The following is a 21436-nucleotide window of genomic DNA, read 5'->3' on the forward strand; positions in this document are numbered from 1 at the left end:
GGGCACCCTCCTCCCAAAATCGATGAGCTGATTGTATCATTATCTGGTGCATCTATATTTTCCAAATTAGACATGCTTGTAGCAGATCATCAGCAGCTTCTAAGTAAGAATTCCAAACATTTGATGGCTTTTGTCACTCCAGATGGTGTTTTCCAGTTCTGTAGAGTATCTTTTGGGTTGGCATCAGCGTCTGCCACTTTCCAAAGAGTGATTGAAGATGTGCTGTGTGGCATTACTGGTGTCTCTATATTTCAATATGATGTATTAGATCATGGTAAAGATGCATGTGAACACAATTACAGACTGAGTTAAGTTTTAAAAGCTATTACTAGTAGAGGATTGAAATTGAGAAAGGAAAAACATGTTTTGGAGCACAATATGTTGAATACTTCGGGCATGTGGTGTCTTTTAAGGAAATTTCACACAGACCTGGTTTACTCAGAGCTACTGTTGATGTAGCCAAACCTAAATATCGCAATGAACTATGGGTGTTCATGTACATGTGTGAGTTTTACACAAAGTTTATTCAAATTAGTTCCACAGTTGCAGAACCTCTGTTAAGGTTTTTGAAGGAGAGTGCCACATTTGTCTGGGGTTTGGCGCTTTAAAATGAAGATTATCAAGAACCTTAGTGATTCTCCTTTACTGAGTTATTTGCTAAACAAGGGGGAAGATGTGCATTACAGTAGATTTCAGCAATGTTGGGGTCGAGTATTAATTAAGGAGTATGCAGGCAAAGAGAGCACCATTGCATTTCCATCAGATACTTTGAAACCTCAAGAAGGTATGTACTCTTTCATAGAACATGAAATGTTAGCATGCACTTGCGCTGTGGAAAAATGTAAATGCTATGTTTGAGGTACTCATTTTGTTATTAGCACGGACCACAGGTATTTAATTCCTATTTTGAATGGTTCAAATGTTAATACCAGTGAAGCTACAGCCAGATTGGCTAGACTCGGTTTGAAACTTTCGAGCATCATTTTGAGGTACAGCACATTCCAGGAGGGAAGAATAAGTACGCAGATTGTCTTTCATGCCTACCAGTTTCATGGGAATCTGATATTTGTAATCAAGTTGAAAAGGTAGAAGAGGATGTGGAATGTTTGGTTGTAAGTATTTGTTGGTTTGATGTGGTATGTGTGTCTGAGCAAGAGTGGAGGAATGTTTTGAAGGCAGATGACATTTTGAAAGGAAGTGCAGGGTTATGTGACATGTTTGGCCTAGGGAAAAGAATTTGCCTCTGGTTTTACAGAGTTTTTGGAACATTCAAGATGAGTTGTCAGTGGAGGGTGATTTTCCTTTTGGTCCAAAATTAGAAAAAGTTGCTTGCTCTCAGTCATGAAGGGCATTTAGTCATGACTTCTAAAAAGAAAAGATTAAAGGTTCTGTCCTCGTGGCCAGGTATGGAAAGGGACGTTGAGACTGTGTATCCAAATGTATAAATTGTCAGCAAAATGACAAAGGACTTACAAGAGTACAACCCTTGACCATCATCGATTCACCTCAAAGTGTTTGGGAAAGAGTGGCCATTCACTTTGTAGGCCATTTTACTACGTACTAGCCCAACAAAAGTATGCCATTGTTTTAGTAGACTATGGGGCTAATTCCGATGCGGTTAGGAATTGCTCCGTCCCTCGGTCGAAGGCATCCTAACTGCATCGGAGTCACTGATTCAGATACCTTTCCGACCGAGCAATTCCGATGGGCTCGGTCGGAAAGGAATCCGACTTGAGTTTCCGGATGGCTTTCGACGGGCTCAGAGAGCCCATCCGCCAGCCGGAAACCCTTCTTTCCAGCCGAGGGAGTACGATGACAGTTTCCCACTGCCTTTCTGTGCTGGCCTTTACGACACAGAATGGCAGTGGGAAACTGTCTTTGGGGAACCCAAGAAGGGCCCCCATGGGTATGAGGCCGCCGAATGTTGATCTCTGCACCCAGTGGCAGGCACAGGTCCGTCCGACATTGGAATTGGCCCCTCTAACTTGAAGTGGTTTTAGGTTAGATTTGTAAGGGAAAGCCGCACAAAAAGTGTTTTAACTTTTCGTACTGATATTTGTGCCAGAGAAGGTTTTCCTGCAGAAATTATGTCAGACATTAGAGTGCAGTTCTTTTAAAAAGTAATAATGGAATTTCTAAATGAAGCAGGCATTAAACACAAACGTTGTAGTCTATATTACCCTCAAGCGAATGATCTTGTAGAGCAAAGGAATAGAATTGTAGTTGAGTGTGTATGTGAGGCATCGTTTTAGGGGTGTTGATGTAGAGGATGCTGTTGGAACAATGCTGTGGGCATATTGCAATACACCTAACAAAGAAACAAACATCACTCCTTTTTGTGCTTTAAGGGGAAGGAAACCTTTTGATTTTCTAAACCCAGCCTGGTTGTCCAGATCTGATGTTTTGGTAGATAATGTCTAGCCAAGTAGTTCTGGGAGGAGGATGATTCAGAAGGATGCAGTTTCCAGGTGTAGTTAGAGTAAAACCAAATTTGGCTGCATTAAATGTGCAAAGAAATTGCAAAATAACAAACGGGGTTGGGTAAGGAAGAATCTGCCCTAGGTCAATATGAGGAAAGGGTGAGTGAGGTTCAGTCAGCCTCACAGAATCTAGGAGGTTAGTGAAAACTTGAGCGCTGTGAAATTAGAACATGGTCACTGGTGGACTTGTAGTTGTATAGCAAAAGTCAGCAGAGAATGTGCAAAGATATTATTAGAGCAAAAATTCCATGAGTCTGAATGTATTCTGAAGGATGCGAGTAGTGAATCCTCTGTAGTTACTACTGGTTTTTTGACTCCCTTACAAGATAGTGCAGACCACACAGACTGAAGTTCATGCCCGCAAAATTCCGAAATTATGAGATGTATTAATTTCTGTTTATGAAATGCAGCTATTTGTAATTAGCAGTTTTATCTTTCTGGTTATATTATGGTAAAATTAATGTTTCTTCGTCATTTTGGGTATGTTGTATTTTTTTTGTTCTTTATTTAACCTTGTAAAAAAAGTTATTTGGCTGAAAAGGAGGGAGGTGTGTTGTGTTTTGTCATGCTCAGGAGGGCTCCTGGTGTCAGAACTTTCATGAGCAGAACTCAACCAACGCTCCAGTGTGGGCAGGTCATAGAGGGACTCTGAAGAAGTTGCAATGTTCGTTGTCTCCCGCACTTGTACAGTGCTTACATATTTACAATAAAATTGCTTTTGAAAGATTCACCTGCCCGCAGTGCCTTCCATCTACTATTCAATTGAAAAGACTTTTGTAGTAATATCTAAGATGTGGTAAATGGTATCAAGTTTGATAAAGTGAGTGTGGATTATAGGGTTCTGGGGCTATTCGATATGCACAAATAACTTAAGATACATGAATTGTATTAAATATATAGTGATCACCTTTCCGTAGTTAGTTTTGGAACTAGAATTTCAGTAGTATCGAATGTATTCCATCAGTGTTTGTTTTCACAATAATAATTTGACTGGATATCCTTAACGACTTCAGTTATGCACCTCATAATCATAATGAATAGAGGTGTGCCGCCACTAGCTTTGCTTCAGGGTACTTTAAGAAATTGTGATATTGCCCCTCTAAACAACGAGACAGGTATTTGTTTCCCATGTGAGTGTCTCATAAAAAAGTGGTCTGCCTTCTTTGCTTTGAGCAAGGATTATCTTCATACCAGATTCTACTGTATGCTGTTTAATCTACATAATGTTCTACAATAATGTTCTTGAGGTGCTCATAGACATAAAAGCAGTAACGTGGTTTACAGTGTACGACATTAACTAGGGCAGTGGCACTTTTAAAGGCAAGAGATGTAAAGTATGAAAGCACAATGTTTGGATCAAATGTTTTACTGATAAGTGAAAAACAAACATGAAGAAAGTGGGAAATATAAATCCATAATATAATATAATTTGTGGAATTATTGTATATAGTGTAAGCTATACAGTACAGCTCCGCTAATATTTTTCTTAAAAATTACACATTTGAACACTTCAAATGTAGAATATAATAATGAGAGAAATACCAAGAGGTTCATCATGTTTACTTAAATGCATGGATGACTCTACTCCTAACCACTAGCATATCAATACTTTATTATTTTAAGATGTCTGAAGGAAAAACGTTTGCTATATATTTTTCTAATTAATTTATCTAATTGTGATATTGCCAGTGATTAGTTAATGTTAATATGTCACGTTGATTTTCAGAAAGGGGATATCGAGAGGAGTTTTGGATAACACGTTTACAGCGAAGAATGGAGAGTCTCTTCCAGTGCATTTTACCAGGCGTGTGCAGCATGCCATCCACAATTACACCAGGTATGTAGTTATGAGATCACTAAAGTATTGCAAGTACTGTATATGTTATATTATGTTATACTTTGTGTGCATAGATCAGTCTTTGCAATTTCAACACTTTTGGGTGGCTAGGTCGGGAGATTTTGGGCTTTTTTGTGGGTGTTTCTAAAGACCTGGGTTCTGTTGGCCTTTTAGATCATGTGACCCTCCACCAATCGCATGTGAGGGTAATGAGCTCAGAGTTCGATTGATAGTGTGCATGTCATGGTCTCCCTGTCCAAGTTCTGAATCATTTTCTCGCTGACGCAGATATAGAACCTGTATACAGAAATTAGTAAACATTCACACCTTCCTTAGTCTTCGTATTTTATAGGACCAATTTATTTACCTACCTCCTTTTCCCTTTAGTCTAAAAAAAGTTTAACTTGCCTCACAGTTCTACATCAACCAATTGCCAAATCCCTGGGCTCATCCATTGTGTTGGTGTTCCATGGCTTGTCATCCAGTGGTTGCCAGAAAAATTAGTACTGTGCTATTTTATATTTTACATAGTTTCTTTAAGTTGTCAATGGGGCGGCTCATAATTGGAAGTTTTGTGCTTTAGCAAAATTAAGAGTATCTTCTGTTTGAAATCGCTTTTGTTTATCTGCTTTGTCAACTTTGTTTCTCGTATAGTTATCTTCAGACTTTTGATTTGGCTACATAAGTGAGAAGAATTGAAAGTAAACCCTATGGTATTCAGTAGGTAGCAGAAATACTAAGGTGGAGTCTTTTTTTAAAAATTTTTTTAAAACCTTTATTGTAATAAAGCACACAGCTATTCAGCCTAACATCCCGGAGGCAAGGCAGCATGGTGTCAGAAGAAGTAGTGTGCAAAGCGATTCACATCAGGACAATGCAGGTTTGTTTTTTATTTTATATACAAAGAAGAACCTAAACAGAGGCGCCCTAGGGCGCAAGAGAAAGGCAATGGAGAAAGAGGAAGGTCGATGAGTCAGTAGGAGGCGTCAGAGGTCAGGTAAGATTTAGAAAAGAACGTAAGTAGGATGTATGAAGGCGCGGGGGGAGGAAGGAACAGGAGAATTACAACACGAGTAGCGTAGCTGGTGTCATCGGCTATGGCGACAAGTGTTCGTCGCGGGGAATCGGCTCTGGTGGCAGGCACAGGTCACCTCTGTATGCATTCCATTCCCCCCACACCTTATTCCACGTCTGCGGCCGCCCCCTGGCAGTATACACAGTCTTCTCACGTAGCATACACCAATCCATGTTGGCCTTCCATTGTACCACCAGGGGGGCCATATTGGATCCCCATTTCTGCGCTATATCCCTCTTAGCGACCATGTTGCCCAATGTAGCCCAACGAGTCTGCGCCGTGCTGTAGTCATTCGGCTCCCAAACATTGAGGAGGCACCTACGCGCCTCTGCCGCCAACTCAACCCCAGTCACCTCCCTCATCACTCGATGCACTCTCTCCCAATAAGGGGCAATAACGGGGCACTCCCACAGAATATGCATGAAAGTAGCAGGGGCTCCGCAGCCACGACGACAAAGGCCATCAGGCGAGAAGCCCATACGCACAAGCCGGGGACCGGTAACATACACCCGGTGGAGGATCTTAAACTGTACCAGCCGCAGACGCGAGGAAATGGCGACCTCCTTAGGGGAGGACACAGCACTCTGCCAGTCCTCGTCGTCCAGTTCTAGACCATCGGCTACCCACTGTTCCCGCAAGCGCTGGAGGAGGTCGATTCTAACATTAATCAGCTTCTTGTAGGACAGAGAGATGGCGCTATCCGGCATATGCCCGTCCAGGACCCTGTCCTCCAAGGGGGAGCTTTCAGGGATGTCGCCCTCCTCCGGTCCAGCGGTAGTTATCGCATGCTTGAGTTGGGCATAACGGAAAAACTCTGTTCCACCCAGTTGGTATTCTGCCTGTAGTTGCGGGAAAGTCTTGATTGCGCCCCTGGCCATCATGTCCTCCACTCTCGAGATACCTATGAGGTCCCATCTGTCGAAACCCTTAGTATGCCAGAGCTTGCCTAAGATATCAGAATCGTATAGAGGGGTGAATTTCGTCAGTCTGCCCTGCCAGCCCTGTATCTTGTTGATCGTTCGCCACGTGTGTACCGCCGCCTTGGTCGGGCCTGTGAGGCGCCGATCGAAGGATTTAGAGTAGAGGGCTCGGTAGTAGTTGCCCCCCTGCAAGAGCCATCTGTCCATAGCATAGCCCGGGCTGTCCACAGGGCCGTAGAGGCCATGGTTAATAGCGGTAAGTTGAGAGGACCAGTAATACCTCCGCACATCCGGTAACGCAATGCCCCCATCATACCATGGCAACGTAAGCTTCTGGATCGCGACGCGGGGCCGACCATCCCAAAGCAGGGTGCGCTGCAGGCTCTCAACCTCCCTAAAATAACGAGCCGGAACAAGATCCTGGGTGTTCTGCAAGGCATACAAGAACCTGGGCAGGGACATCATTTTAAAGAGCGCCGCCCGGCCCAGGAGAGAGAGAGGGAGCCTGCGCCAGCCCTCCACATCCCTCCGCAATCGTTGGAGCGGAGGGAGCAAGTTGTGGTCATACCTCGCCTTAGGATTAGTCGATATATAGATCCCCAGGTATTTGAAGCCTTGCCTGGCCAGTTGTATGTTGCAACCTCTGGGGAGGCGCGGCGTGTCCCCCTTGAGGATGTAAAGGGAGGACTTGGCCCAGTTAATAATTAGGCCGGAATAGCGCCCGAACAACCTGAGCACGTCACACGCCACGATAAGCGACTTACAAGGGGAGGTGAGGTAAAGCAGGATGTCGTCCGCATACAGGGAGACCCTGTCCTCGAAGTCCGGGGACCAGGAGATCCCATGCAAGTCAGGATGCGAACGTATCATGGCCGCGAGTGGCTCAAGGGCCAGCGCAAACAAGAGTGGAGACAAGGGGCAACCCTGTCTGGTACCACGATGGAGCGTAAAAGGAGCAGACATGCGACCATTAACTGTGACGGCGGCCAGAGGGCAAGCATAAAGAAGTTGCACCCAGCCCAGGAAGCCCGGACCAAACCCAAGCTTTGTTAGTACCGCCCAGAGGTAGCTCCACTCTAGGGAATCAAAGGCCATCGTGGCATCAAGGGAGGCAAGTACCGCCGGCTCCGTAAGGGCGTGGGCTCTGGCCATGACCCCATGCAGGCGTCTCAGGTTGAGGGCAGTGTTGCGGCGGGGAATAAAACCGGATTGGTCCGGGTGTACCAAGTCGCTGATAACCCCGACCAGCCGATTAGCCAGTAGTTTAGCCAGGATCTTGGGCTCCGCGTTAAGGAGAGAGATGGGGCGGTAGGACCTACAAACATCCCGCGGCTTGCCTTCCTTATGGATGACCACTATGGTGGCCAACCGCTGGTCCAAGGGAAGGACACCGTCTTCACGGGCCCGGAGGAACATACCCCTCAAATAAGGGGAGATCACATCCGGCCGGATCTTGTACAACTCAACCGGTATGCCATTGGGTCCTGTAGCTTTACCCGCTCGCAGGGCGCGGATCGCCAAGGCGATCTCGTCTGCGGTGATATCCCGGTCCATATCGACTCTATCCTCTTCCGAAAGACAAGGGAGGTCAATCGCCGAGAGGAATTCAGCTGAATCGGCCTCGGAGCGATCCGAGCCGGCTGTATAAACACCCCGAAAATAGTCAGCAAAAGACTCGGCGATGGCACTCGGATCCGTAACCACCACTCCATCCTCACCCAGGATTTCCGGGACCACCCGGCTTGCCATCTCCCGCCTGTCCAGCCAGGCCAGCAATTTACCGGCCTTATCACCGACGTCATAAATGCGGCCCTGCTGCTCTTTGGCCAAAATCAGGGCAGCATTCGTGGCGAGATCATGATACTCTGACTGTTTCAGGGAGAGTTCGTGTAGGAGAGAAGGGTCAGGCTCAGGCCCCATGCGGGACTCGAGATCCAAGACTTCCTCCTCCACTTGCAGAAGGTCGGCATCACGAGCTCGCTTAGCCTGTGCAATGAGAGCTAGAGCTTCACCCCGCAAAACAGTCTTGAACGCCTCCCACAGGGTGACCGCAGAGCCAACGGAGCCCACATTTTCAGTGAAATACAGGTCGATGGCCTTCGCCAGGAGTGCTCGTGATTTATGGTTGCGAAAATACCAAGGATTCACCGCTGCCGGATGGCTGGACAGGACGATACCAAAATCGAAGGAGACCCACAACGGCGAGTGGTCAGAGACGCCCCTTGCCAGAAAACGGGCCTCGGAAACAGCAGGCGATTGCGCCGCCAGAGTGAGAACATAATCAAGCCGGGACAGGCTCCCATGGGCACCAGAAAGGAACGAAAACTGGCGGAGTGCAGGATGCAGTAGCCGCCAACAATCCACCAAACCCGTAGAGTCAATGAAGGTCGGCAACCACATTTGGGAGCCCAGTAGGTCCCTTGGCGGCTGACGATCAAGGGTGCCAGAGCAGACTGAGTTGAAATCACCCCCCAGGATCAGTAGGCCCGAAGGCAGGGACAAGATGGCGCCACTAAGGTCCTGGAAGGTGCTAGATTGGAGGCCTGGGGGGACATAAACCGAAAGCAGCGCCAAGGAGCGCCCCTCCCATCTTCCTGCCACAGCTGCGTAGCGTCCTCTGTCATCAAGCAGTGTGACGTCTATTTCGAGAGGAAGGGACGCACGCACAAGGATGCCCGCCCCCCGGGAACCCGAGGAGAACCCAGAGTGGGCAACCATTTTGTAACCCTTACGATTGAGGGCCCTACAGGAGTTTCCCACCAAGTGCGTTTCTTGCAATAGCACAACATCAGGCATGTGCCTCTTTATCAGCTGAATTACCACCCCTCTCTTAACTCGGTCACCTAGTCCATTGACATTCCAGCTAAGCACGTTCAATTTCCTACCCCCCATCACCCAACAACCCGCCCCACCCGACTACAACCGACTCAAATACCAATTGCACAGTAAGACACCCAATCCATTGCCTCAAGAAAGAGATAGAGAAAGAACAAACAAACAATAAAACTTGCATAGTTGCACCCCCCACCCTGCACCCCTGCATATGACTAAAAAGCCCCCCCAACCAGCAGTGTGCCTGTCGCCCCATAACTACTCTACAAAAAGACACCCAGAGGAGTAAGGAATCTCCGCGAACACCCCCCGCCACCCTCCATGTACTGACAGGAAAGGTAATACGGCAGTCAATCACTACATTCGATAGTCAATAGAGGCAAATATAACAGACGAGGTATCACCCACTATAGAGCCAAGTCTCATAGGTCCGGACCGCCGGCAGCGCCACCTTCATGATCCTCCTGTGCGTCTCGGCGCGTCGATAAAGTGTCCAGCCAGTCACTTACATTCTCAGCGAAGTCAAAGAAAAGGGCACGACCCTCGTGCTCGATCCGGAGCTTGGCAGGGAACATCATGGAGTACTTGAGCCCCAGATCCCGCAGTCTTCGCTTCACCCCTGCGTAGCTCTGGCGTTGTCGCTGAACCGCCCTGGTGAAGTCCGGATAGAAATGGACGTCGGCATTCTGGAATTTAAGCGGTCCATGCCGTCTGGAAGCCTGCAGGACAGCGTCTCTGTCACGGAAGTTGAGCAGCCGGGCCACGATGGGTCTGGGTGCCGCGCCCGACTTCGGCGGGCCACCCGGCACTCGGTGGGCTCGCTCCACCGAGAAGAAGTTGCTGAGGCCAGGCGGGGCAAGATGGGTCTTAATCAGGTCTTCCACGAGGAGGTCCGTCGCCTCCGAACCCTCCGGCACACCGACAATGCGGACGTTCTGCCGCCTGGCACGGCTCTCAAAGTCGTCCAGCCTCCTTGCGAACTGCTCCGCTGTTCTCTGCAGGTTCCGGACTTCAGTTTGTAAGTCCGAGACGTCTCCCGTCAGACTGGACGTCTTAATGTCCAAATTCTTGACTCGATCATTAGTTTTACCCAAGTCTGCCCTAATGAGAGTCAGATCGACGGCCATGCCATCCACCTTATGTGTAAGGACTTCATGCTGTTGCTGCATATCCACCCGGAAACTTGTAATGGCACCCATAATGTCACTCAAAGTGGGCTCAGAGCCGTCCGGCGAGCCCGAGTGCGGAATGTCCTTGGAAGAGGGCCCAGTCACAGGCGGCGTCTTTAGTTGGGTATAGCGCTCAATCCTGTTTTGTTGTTGCTGTGATTTGCCGCGGATGCCCCTGTTCGATGTCTTATCGGGGTCCCCCTTGCCCGCCATATTAGATCCAAAGAACAAAGGGCTATGCCAGGCAAGTCCGAGCCCAGGGAACTGGAGATTCGTCCGGGACAGACTGTAGAATGCCGTCACAGGGTCGCTCCGCTGTCCACTTCGCCTCGCCGTTGGTGAAGGCAGGCGGGTACTCCGCAGATCGGCAGTGCGTAGTGGCGAAGTCCGGAAAGACAATGGCACTGCACTGGCACGGAGTCCCACTCGACGTAGCTCAGCGTAGGAGACACCGATTCGGGATCTGAAAACGGTTCTCGCCTCAGTAGACCATCGGCAACAAGTATTCACCCACGTGGATCAGGATTACGGGCAGGATGATTGCGGAGGATCGGAAGGTCCGCGGAGCTCCGAGCTTACGCGGCCATCTTGGTTGCCCGCGAAGCTCCTCCTCCCTAAGGTGGAGTCTTAACATTTCTCGCCTACAAATTTTCACAGCTGCAGATTGACACTAATTATGGACCTGATTTGGAGTTCGGCGGATGGGTTACTGCGTCACAAACGTGAAGGATATGTCGTCCGTCATATTACTAGTGCCATTGAATATAACTCACTTGTAATATGGCTTACGGCAGTGGTTCTCAACCTTTTGACTTCGGGGGACCCCCACTTTATCATTATTGGAACCCGGCAAACCCCACTGAATCATTACTGGAACTTGGGTAACCCCACTGAATCATTATAGGAATCGGAGATCTCCCCCACCCACCTGAGTCATTACTGGAAGCTAGGGACCCAGGCCTAAGCATTGTCGATGATTTGAACCGCAAAACAATGCACACAAATGCAGATAAAAGGCATTCATCATGATGACACATTTTGTTAAATTTTGCAAACACATATAAATTAAAAAAAAAATGTTGTTAATTTTAATTGAAAGGTTGGAGCTTTTCCTAAATTCAATTGAGGTCACTCATTATCCATACTATATTCTGTTTTATACACTTGCAATGCTCCCACAAAACAATCCAAGGATACTAATTACATTTTTAGCCACCAAATGTCAAATTCTTTCACATTCACAGTACGTTTAAAAAAATTTCAGTTATCCATTTAGCTTCTTTATTTATATACACTTTATTAATCTGTTAATATTATTTAATTTTCTAAGTAATTGCAGACCCCCTGAGGAGGCTATGCAGACCCACAGGGGTCCACGGACCACATGTTGGAAACTACTGGCTTACGGGATATCCGTTACATTTGTGACAGAGTAAACGATCTGCTAAACTCTTAATCAGGCCCTATATTTGAAATGCAGAGAGTGTCAGATAAATATAAAATATGGAGAGTAAAACAATAGCTAAGGGCCCGATGTAGGTGGCCAATACCGGTCGGAAACGGCCGAATTCGGCCGTTTCTGACCGGTATTTGGCCTTTTGAGATGTAGGGGACCTTTTTTTGTCCGAATCGGTATTTTACCAATTCGGTAAAATTACCGAATTTGAAAAATACCGAATCGGTAAGTTTACCGAGTTTTAACATTCGGGATGTAGGTGGGACTACTTTCAGTCCCACAGGCCCTTCAGATTCGGTATTTTAACACCCAATCCAATTGGGTGTTAAAATACCGAATCCAGGTGTGCATGCACATGTGTGCATGCACACCTATGCCATGTGACAGACAGACATGCCCTTAGGGCATGTCTGTGTGCCACATGGCACACAAGCCAGTATTGGGGGTGCTAGAGGGTGTCAAAGTGACACCCCCTGCACCCTTGCAGAAATCGGTAATTACCGAATCGGTAAATACCGATTCGGTAATGCACATTGATTCCTATGGGCTTCAAGGCCCATAGGAATCAATGGGGGATACCGATTCGGTATTTACAGAATCGGTAAATACCGAATCTTACAGATTCGGTATTTACCGATTCTGAAATACCCACATCTCCCCCCCTCCAATTTACCACTTCTTAAATACCGAATCGGTATGATTCGGTATTTAAGAAGTGGTAAATTGGAGTTTTCCTACATCGGGCCCATAATGTTCTATTTGAAAAAGACACGAAACATAATCAAAAGCTATTAAGGAATGAGCTGACATTATTTGAATGTTCTTGGGTGGTGTTTTGAGGCACAAAAGAATATAGAGAAATTAGTCGAAAGAGACCAGGCAAGAAAGGATAAAGCATAATTACTGAAAGCAGTGCTTAAAATGGGGCGGTTCTGTCAGGCACTGAGAACCTGCACTACTTTGTTTTGAAAGGGAGACCACCTACACTTCTTAACAGAGATGCAATACATTTAATGGTAGAGTACCAGCAACACTCAGAAGCAAGCAGGTACTTTGGTATATGGTACTCGCACTTTTCTATATTTCCATTTCAAGCACAAACTGAAACAAAGGGAAACCGCATTAACAACATGGCCGGACCAACCATGCCTTTACAATGCATGCGTCTTTACCACGACGAATATGCCTGTACCAATCATGCGAATATGCCTTTATCACGCATGCCTTTACAATGAAAATGTAAGTATTTCGCAGGTCAGTATATTATATTTGTATATGGGAAGAGCATTTTTAGGATTTAGGGTGGTTATGGGTTTTTGGGTGGTAAGGGTTTTATTGGGGTTTAGGGTGGGTATGGGGTTGTGGGTGCCAAGGGCGTTTTTATAGTATAGGGTGGGTGTGGGTTTTGGGTGGCTAGGGTATTTTTAGGGTTTAGGGTGGGTCTGGGTTTTTGGGTGGCAAGGGTATTGTAAGGGTTTATGGTGGTTATGTGTTTTGAGGTGGCAAGGGTAATTTAGTTTTTAGTTTGATTTTGGGTTTTGGGTGTCAAGGGTATTTTTAGGATTTACAATGGATATGGGTTTTTGGGTGACAAAGGTATTTTTAGGGTTTAGGGTGGGTATGGGTTTTTGGACAGCAAGGGTAATTTTTGGGTTTAGTGTGAGTGTGGGTTTTTAGGTCGCAAGGGTAATTTTAGGGTGGATATGGGTTTTTGGGTAGCAAGGGTATTTTTAGAGTTAAGGGTGAGTATGGGTTTTTGGGTGGCAGGGGTAATTTTAGGGAGGGAACAGGTTTTTTGATGCAAGGGTATTTTTAGTGTTTAGGGTGGGTATGGGTTTTTTGGTGGCAATGGTATTTTTAGGGTGGGTATTGGTTTGTGGGTGGCAAGAGTATTTTTAGGGTGTAGGGTGGGTATGGGTTTTTAGGTGGCAAGGGTAATTTTAGGGTGGATATGGGTTTTCGGATAGCAAGGGTATTTTAGGGTTAAGGGTGAGAATGGGTTTTTGGGTGGCAAGGGTATTTTTAGAGTTTAGGGTGTGTGTGGGTTTTTAGGTGAAAATTGTATTTTTAGGGTGGATATGGGTTTAGGGGTTGTGGATTATTAAGGTGAAAAAAAAGAATATATATATATATAATTTATATATAATTTTATATATATATTATACATATGTATATACGCACACATACTTATATTTATGTGTGTATGAATATGCTTGCCAGTAGACTTTCACCACACATATGCTTTTACCATGCATGCCTTTACCGCGAAAATGTAAGCATTTGAATTTTACAGTTAAGTATAAACCCTTTCTATATACACATAAAGGGTTTATACTTACCAATAAAATACTTATATTTTTGTGGTAAAGGCGTATGTGTGGTAAAAACATGTTCGAGGCATATGGGCTGCAGATGGTACATTATGAATAGATCGCCATCTGGTGTTGGGCTCGGATGATTGCACTTTGTTTTTCTCTTGGAGAGTCTTTTGTATCTTGGTGACTCCTCCCTTGGTTGGTAGTGCGCATGGGCATCGGCTCCATCCTTAGATTGTTTTTTTCCGCCATCGGGTTCGGATGAGGATCGAGACGCTCCAGATCAACTTCAGAGAAAAGTGATTAATCGGCGCGTATTCCCTTTCCAATTCGACAGTATTGTTATCGAACGCGTTTCATTTCCATTCCGACGCGTTGCAAATTCAAAATCGAAGAAAAAACTTAGACCTACGTCGACGAACAGGAGAACTTTCTCGACGCAGTCAAGCCCGGAGTCCATGGAAAGGACTCCATTCAAGAAATGTCCAACGTGTGGTGCTAAGTTCCCACACAAGGACCTACATGAGGTGTGCAACCTCTGTCTATCGCCTGAACACGAATCCAGGGACTGCGAAGCCTGCGCAGCATTCTCCTCCAAGCTAACGATTAGAAATCGTTGAGCTCGAAGACACGAGGTTTCAAGAATGCAGTCGGAGGCGATCCCGGAGCTGTTCGGAGACGAGCTAATGGAAGAAGAAGAGGATCAGTCGGGGTCGGAAGGGGACCAGTCGGAGGTTGAAGAACTCAACGAGCAACAAACCGTGAGTGACGACGTCCCCTTACCGAAAAACCGACCCCGTGCGGTAACGACCCCGCCTTCGAGCCCGGTCAAACCGCAGAAAAAAGTTTCCGACGCCCCGCCCTCGGGCCCGGCAACGAAACCGAAACTGAAACCGAAACACTCGGACTCCCACCATGTCGGATCCGAGAAAAGGGCGACATCGACTTCGACACCGAGGCTACATACAAGGGAAAGCTCGGTACCGAAACATTCCATGTCGAAACATTAACATGGTTCGTCGTCCAAGATTCACTCTATACCCAGGAAGTCGGAATCGAGTAGACACTCGGTGCAGAAAGCACCAAACACTGACGATCGAAAACATAAGCACCTTTCGGAACCAGGGCCTTCGGTACCGATTCAGGAGCAACAGACAGATCCCAAACAAAAGATCTTGTTTATCGATCCGCAAACTGGCAAAGTTGTGACGAAGAAGAGAAAGAATGAACAGACAGAAGATAAATCTCTTCCTTCAAAAAAGAGAACACTGGGGACAAATACAACTCCTCCTACTTCTCCTAGACATAAAGTCACACCCTCTTCTCCTATTCCTCACACTATGCCAAATATTCCTACACCTTCCACACCAAGACCATCTACACCTCAGTCTGATGTAGACAGTGATCTAGGGGAGGGAGAACCTCAAGGGGATGACGAAACCATCCCAGATGAGGAGGACCCATGGGAAAATTATGACGTAGGGTCAGATGAAGACAACGACCCAGAGTTATATCCCTCAAAGCCTTCACCACCTGATGATAACACAGGGTTTGCGCAGCTCATTAATAGGGCAGCAAAATATCATAAGGTAGATATACATACAGAACCCCAAATAGAGGATTTCCTGTTAGAGACGCTACCTAATGCACAAAGAACATCAGGTACTCTTCCTATGTTGAAGGGTCTTCTCAGTCACACAGAAGAAATATTCAAAGACCCAGTGAGGGCTAGGGTGTTAAACCCAAGAATTGATAAAAAATATAAGGCGGCTCCAAAGGACCCAATCTTTATTAAAGGACATGTACCCCTGGACTCGCTGGTGGTCTCAAACGCTCGTAAAAGAGCAAACTCATTATCTACAGGAGAGGCTCCTCCACCTGATAAAGAGTCAAAATTAATAGATGCATCAGGCAAAAGAGTAGCATCACAGGCGGCAAATAGCTGGCGTATAGCCAATACACAAGCATTACTCGCACGTTATGACAGGGCACATTATGATGAATTAGAAAAACTCATCACACATCTCCCCAAGGAACATCAGAAAAAGGCAGATCAGTTAATACAGGAAGGTAAAATAATAACTAATACTTCCATAAGTGCGCCCTAGACGCAGCAGACACTGCAGCAAGATCCATAAACACCAGTGTAATGTTGAGGAGACATGCATGGCTTAGAATCTCAGAATTCAAACAGGAAGTACAAACGGCACTACTGAACAAACCATTTGATCAAAAGACACTGTTTGGTTCAAGCACAGATGAGACCTTAGAGAAAATGAAAAAAGATACAGAAATGGCTAAGTCAATGGGAGCATTGCAACAGCCAACACAAAGAGGTTCCTTTCGTAGATCCACCTATAGAGGGGGCTCAAAGAATACAGGAACAAATCAGCAATCCACCTCTTTCACACCAACATCACCCAGAGGTAATTCAAGAGGAAGTTACAGAGGTAACAACAACAAGGGTAGAGGCCGCGGAAATAATAACAACCGCAACGCCTCAACCCCAAAACAGTGACTTCATAGAACTCCCCCCAGACCACATAACACCGGTCGGGGGACGTCTAGCACAGTTCCTACCTGTCTGGGAAAACATCACATCAGACAAGTGGGTGAGACAAATTATCCAACATGGTTATTGCCTGGAACTCACAGCTACCCCACCAAACATCCCCCCCAAACAGCATCCAATGAGTCAAGATCATCTGACATTATTAAGAGAAGAAGTACTAGCACTTCTACAAAAGCATGCCATAGAGAAGGTTCCAAAACATCAACAAGGGACAGGAGTATACTCTCTATACTTCCTAATCCCCAAAAAAGACGGGTCCCTAAGACCAATATTAGACCTCAGACCTCTCAATGCTTACATAAATTCGGAGCATTTCCACATGGTCACGCTCCAACAAGTACTCCCTTTACTGAAGAAAGGGGACTTTCTTTCTACACTGGATCTAAAAGACGCTTACTTTCATATCCCAATTCACAAAGCCCACAGAAAATACCTAAGGTTTGTTTTAGAAGGACAACACTATCAGTTCAAAGTCCTTCCGTTCGGTGTCACAACAGCACCGAGAGTGTTCACAAAATGCCTAGCTGTGGTGGCAGCACACCTAAGAAGACAACAAATACATGTCTTCCCATACTTGGACGACTGGCTAATAAAGGCCAAGTCAAAAGAGGAATGTCTTCACAACACACAGAAGACAATTCAATTGCTGCACCACCTAGGGTTTACGGTGAACTACAAGAAATCACACCTGCAACCAAACCAGATTCAGCAATACCTGGGGGCTACGATAGACACAGAAAAGGCAATAGCATACCCCAACCCAATCAGGATACAGACAATGGTCGGGTTAATACAAAGATTTCAACCACAACACTCACTACCAGCACGAGTGTTTATGCAACTATTAGGCATGATGTCCTCCTGCATACTGCTAATACCACATGCAAGGCTACAAATGCGTCCACTACAGGAGTGTCTAGCGACACAGTGGAATCAGGCTCAAGGTCAGATTACAGATCTGGTGTTGGTAAACGACCGGACGTATCGCTCTCTGAAGTGGTGGAACACAGAAAACATTTCCAAGGGACGGTCGTTCCTAGAGCCAATTCCACAAGTGATAATAACAGCGGACGCATCGCTCTCCGGATGGGGAGCGCATATGGACAAATACACAGTGCAGGGGAAGTGGAGTGTGCAGCAAAAGAAACTGCACATCAACTACCTAGAATTATTAGCAGTATTTCTAGCACTAAAAGCTTTCCAAATACAAATAAAAGGCAAAGCAGTCCTGATCAGAACAGACAACATGACTGCAATGTATTATATTCAAAAACAGGGGGGGACACACTCTCTCCAACTATCCAAACTAGCACAGGACATATGGAGATGGGCCATTCCTCAAAAGATCTACCTGTTAGCGGAACACCTACCAGGAGTTCAAAATCAGATAGCAGACATCCTAAGCAGACAGTCAGAACAGGTACACGAATGGGAGCTGCACGACCAAATACTGCAGCCATTCTTCCAAAAATGGGGGCAACCAGAGATAGATCTGTTTGCCAACCATCAGAACGCAAAATGCAAAAACTTCGCATCCAGGTACCCACACCAACGGTCCCAGGGCAATGCACTATGGATAAATTGGTCCAACAAATTTGCTTACGCGTTCCCTCCTCTACCACTAATTCCGTTACTGGTTCGGAAACTGCAGCAACACTCAATGACAATGATACTAGTGGCACCCACGTGGGCAAGACAGCCGTGGTTCACCACACTGCTACAACTCTCACAAGTACCACATCAAAAGCTAAAATTATTACCCATGCATCTTACACAGAACCATGGAGAAATAATGCACCCAGATCCCAAACAACTGAACCTAGCGATCTGGCTCCTGAGGTCATAGAGTTTGGATATTTAGATTTACCTCCAGAATGCATGGAAATCATTAAACAAGCAAGACGTCCTACCACCAGAGCATGCTATGCAGCAAAATGGAAGAGGTTTGCTGTATACTGTAACAGTAACAACATCAACCCTCTGGACGCATCCACTAAACAAATCATTTGCTATTTACTACACTTGCAGCAATGTAACTTAGCATATACCTCTATCAGAGTTCATCTCGCAGCCATAGCGGCGTACCTACAACAGGCAACATCTTTCACTGTTTAAAGTACCAGCAATTAAAGCTTTCATGGAAGGACTCAAAAGAGTCATTCCACCAAGAAGACCACCTTCCCCAGTCTGGAATCTCAATATAGTACTTACCAGACTAATGGGGCCGCCATTTGAACCTATGCATAGGTGTGAAATACAATTCCTCACATGGAAGGTGGCATTCCTCATAGCTATCACGTCACTTAGAAGAGTAAGTGAACTGCAGGCTTTTACGATTCAAGAACCATTTATGCAGTTACACCAAAACAAAGTGGTTCTTAGAACAAACCCAAAATTCTTACCAAAGGTAATTTCAGCATTCCACATCAATCAGTCAGTGGAATTACCGGTTTTCTTTCCAAAACCACAAACGGTAGCAGAAAGAGCCCTACATACATTGGATGTTAGAAGGGCCATATTGTACTACATAGAAAGGACACAAACTTTCAGAAAGACAAAACAGCTATTTGTTGCGTTTTCTCCTACACATAAAAGCAATCCCATCTCCAAAGCGGGTATTGCCAGATGGATTGTAAAATGCATTCAAATATGCTACTTAAAGGCAAAGAGGACATTAACTGTTCCTCCTAGAGCTCACTCTACACGTAAACTAGGAGCATCTATGGCATTTTTGGGGAACATTCCACTAGATGACATATGCAAAGCAGCTACCTGGGTTACACCGCACACCTTCACAAAACACTATTGTGTAGATGTGCACACAACACAACAAGCTAGAGTGGGACAAGCAGTATTAAAAACCTTGTTTCAAACAGTTGCAACAGACACGGGCGACCACCGCTAGGGAGAGAACTGCTGTATAGTCTATTCATAATGTACCATCTGCAGCCCATATGCCTCGAACGGAATATGCTACTTACCAGTATGCATCTGTTCTTGGCATAGAGGGCTGCAGAGTGGTACATGCCCTCCCAGCCTCCCCGGAAACCTGTGTCTGTTCCAACATTATCTTATTTAGATACACTTACATGGGCATTCTTATCTGTATTCTACTATACTACTCCATCTAACCCTACTATGGCAAAACAATCTAAGGATGGAGCCGATGCCCATGCGCATTACCAACCAAGGGAGGAGTCACCAAGATACAAAAGACTCTCCAAGAGAAAAACAAAGTGCAATCATCCGAGCCCAACACCAGATGGCGATCTATTCATAATGTACCACTCTGCAGCCCTCTATGCCAAGAACAGATGCATACTGGTAAGTAGCATATTCCTTATGATAAAGGCATGCGTGCTAAAGAAGGTTGATATTACTCAACTCCCCAGTTTTTTTGTAGCTATTTGCGCTGTCCTATTCAATAAGAAAATTACAAAAAACAATCTGATGGACAGAATGTAGATCAATGTCTTACATTCACACCAGTACAAGGATCTGGGCCTAAATCCATCGTTTTTTGCACTCCACACCACCCTGGGTCAGATAATGGCCTTATGCAAATCAGCTCTGACCCTGTGCCCCATGGGAACAGTCCAGTCCGAACTACAACAGCCATATCTTTCCCAGACCGGAATCAAGCATCCGAGGACCGGACCGGTTTCAAGGTAACACCTCTCATCATCCCGGCTAGCTTGACTCCAGTGGTGTGGAGGCTCCGGGACCCACGTCTGAGCTACCCCAGTACACTCAGGGAGAAAATTACAAAAAACAATTTGATGGACAGAATGTAGATCAATGTCTTACATTCACACCAGTACAAGGATCTGGGCCTAAATCCATCGTTTTTTGCACTCCACACCACCCTGGGTCAGATAATGGCATTATGCAAATCAGCTCTGACCCTGTGCCCCATGGGAACAGTCCAGTCCGAACTACAACAGCCATATCTTTCCCAGACCAGAATCAAGCATCCGAGGACCAGACCGATTTCGAGGTAACACCTCTCATCAGCCCGGCTAGCTTGACTCCAGTGGTGTGGAGGCTCTGGGACCCACGTCTGAGCTACCCCAGTACACTCAGGGAGAAAATTACAAAAAACAATTTGATGGACAGAATGTAGATCAATGTCTTACATTCACACCAGTACAAGGATCTGGGCCTAAATCCATCGTTTTTTGCACTCCACACCACCCTGGGTCAGATAATGGCATTATGCAAATCAGCTCTGACCCTGTGCCCCATGGGAACAGTCCAGTCCGAACTACAACAGCCATATCTTTCCCAGACCGGAATCAAGCATCCGAGTGCGCTGGGGATGCCCAGACGTGGGTCCCAGGCACTCCACACCACTGGAGTCAAGCTAGCCGGGCTGATGAGAGGTGTTACCTCGAAACCGGTCCGGTCCTCGGATGCTTGATTCCGTTCTGGGAAGGACATGGCTTTTGTAGTTCGGACTGGACTGTTCCCATGGGGCACAGGGTCAGAGCTGATTTGCATATCGCCATTGTCTAACCCGGGGTGGTGTGGAGTGCAAAAAAACGATGGATTTGGGCCCAGATCTTTGGACTGGGGTGAGTGTGTGACATTGATCCACACTCGGTCCATCACCTGTTGTGTTTGCATATTCCGCCCTAAGTGCGCTGGGGATGCCCAGACGTGGGTCCCAGGCACTCCACACCACTGGAGTCAAACTAGCCGGGCTGATGAGAGGTGTTACCTCGAAACCGGTCCGGTCCTCGGATGCTTGATTCCGTTCTGGGAAGGACATGGCTTTTGT

At 46.1% G+C, this 21436-nt stretch overlaps 1 protein-coding gene across 2 annotated transcripts in view; it reads left to right on the forward strand.

The window, feature by feature from the left end:
- Positions 1-21436, forward strand: part of FAM149A (family with sequence similarity 149 member A) — a 427025-nt gene that overhangs the window by 281904 nt on the left and 123685 nt on the right. For both annotated transcript variants that reach the window (XM_086962548.1, XM_086962549.1), the window contains exon 2: positions 4207-4317. In XM_086962548.1, the coding sequence (XP_086818674.1) occupies positions 4207-4317 (111 nt within the window). The remainder of the gene's footprint in view (positions 1-4206; positions 4318-21436) is intronic.

This window comes from Lissotriton vulgaris, chromosome 3_1, assembly GCF_964263255.1.
Source record: "Lissotriton vulgaris chromosome 3_1, aLisVul1.2, whole genome shotgun sequence".
Lineage (NCBI taxonomy): Eukaryota > Metazoa > Chordata > Amphibia > Caudata > Salamandridae > Lissotriton > Lissotriton vulgaris.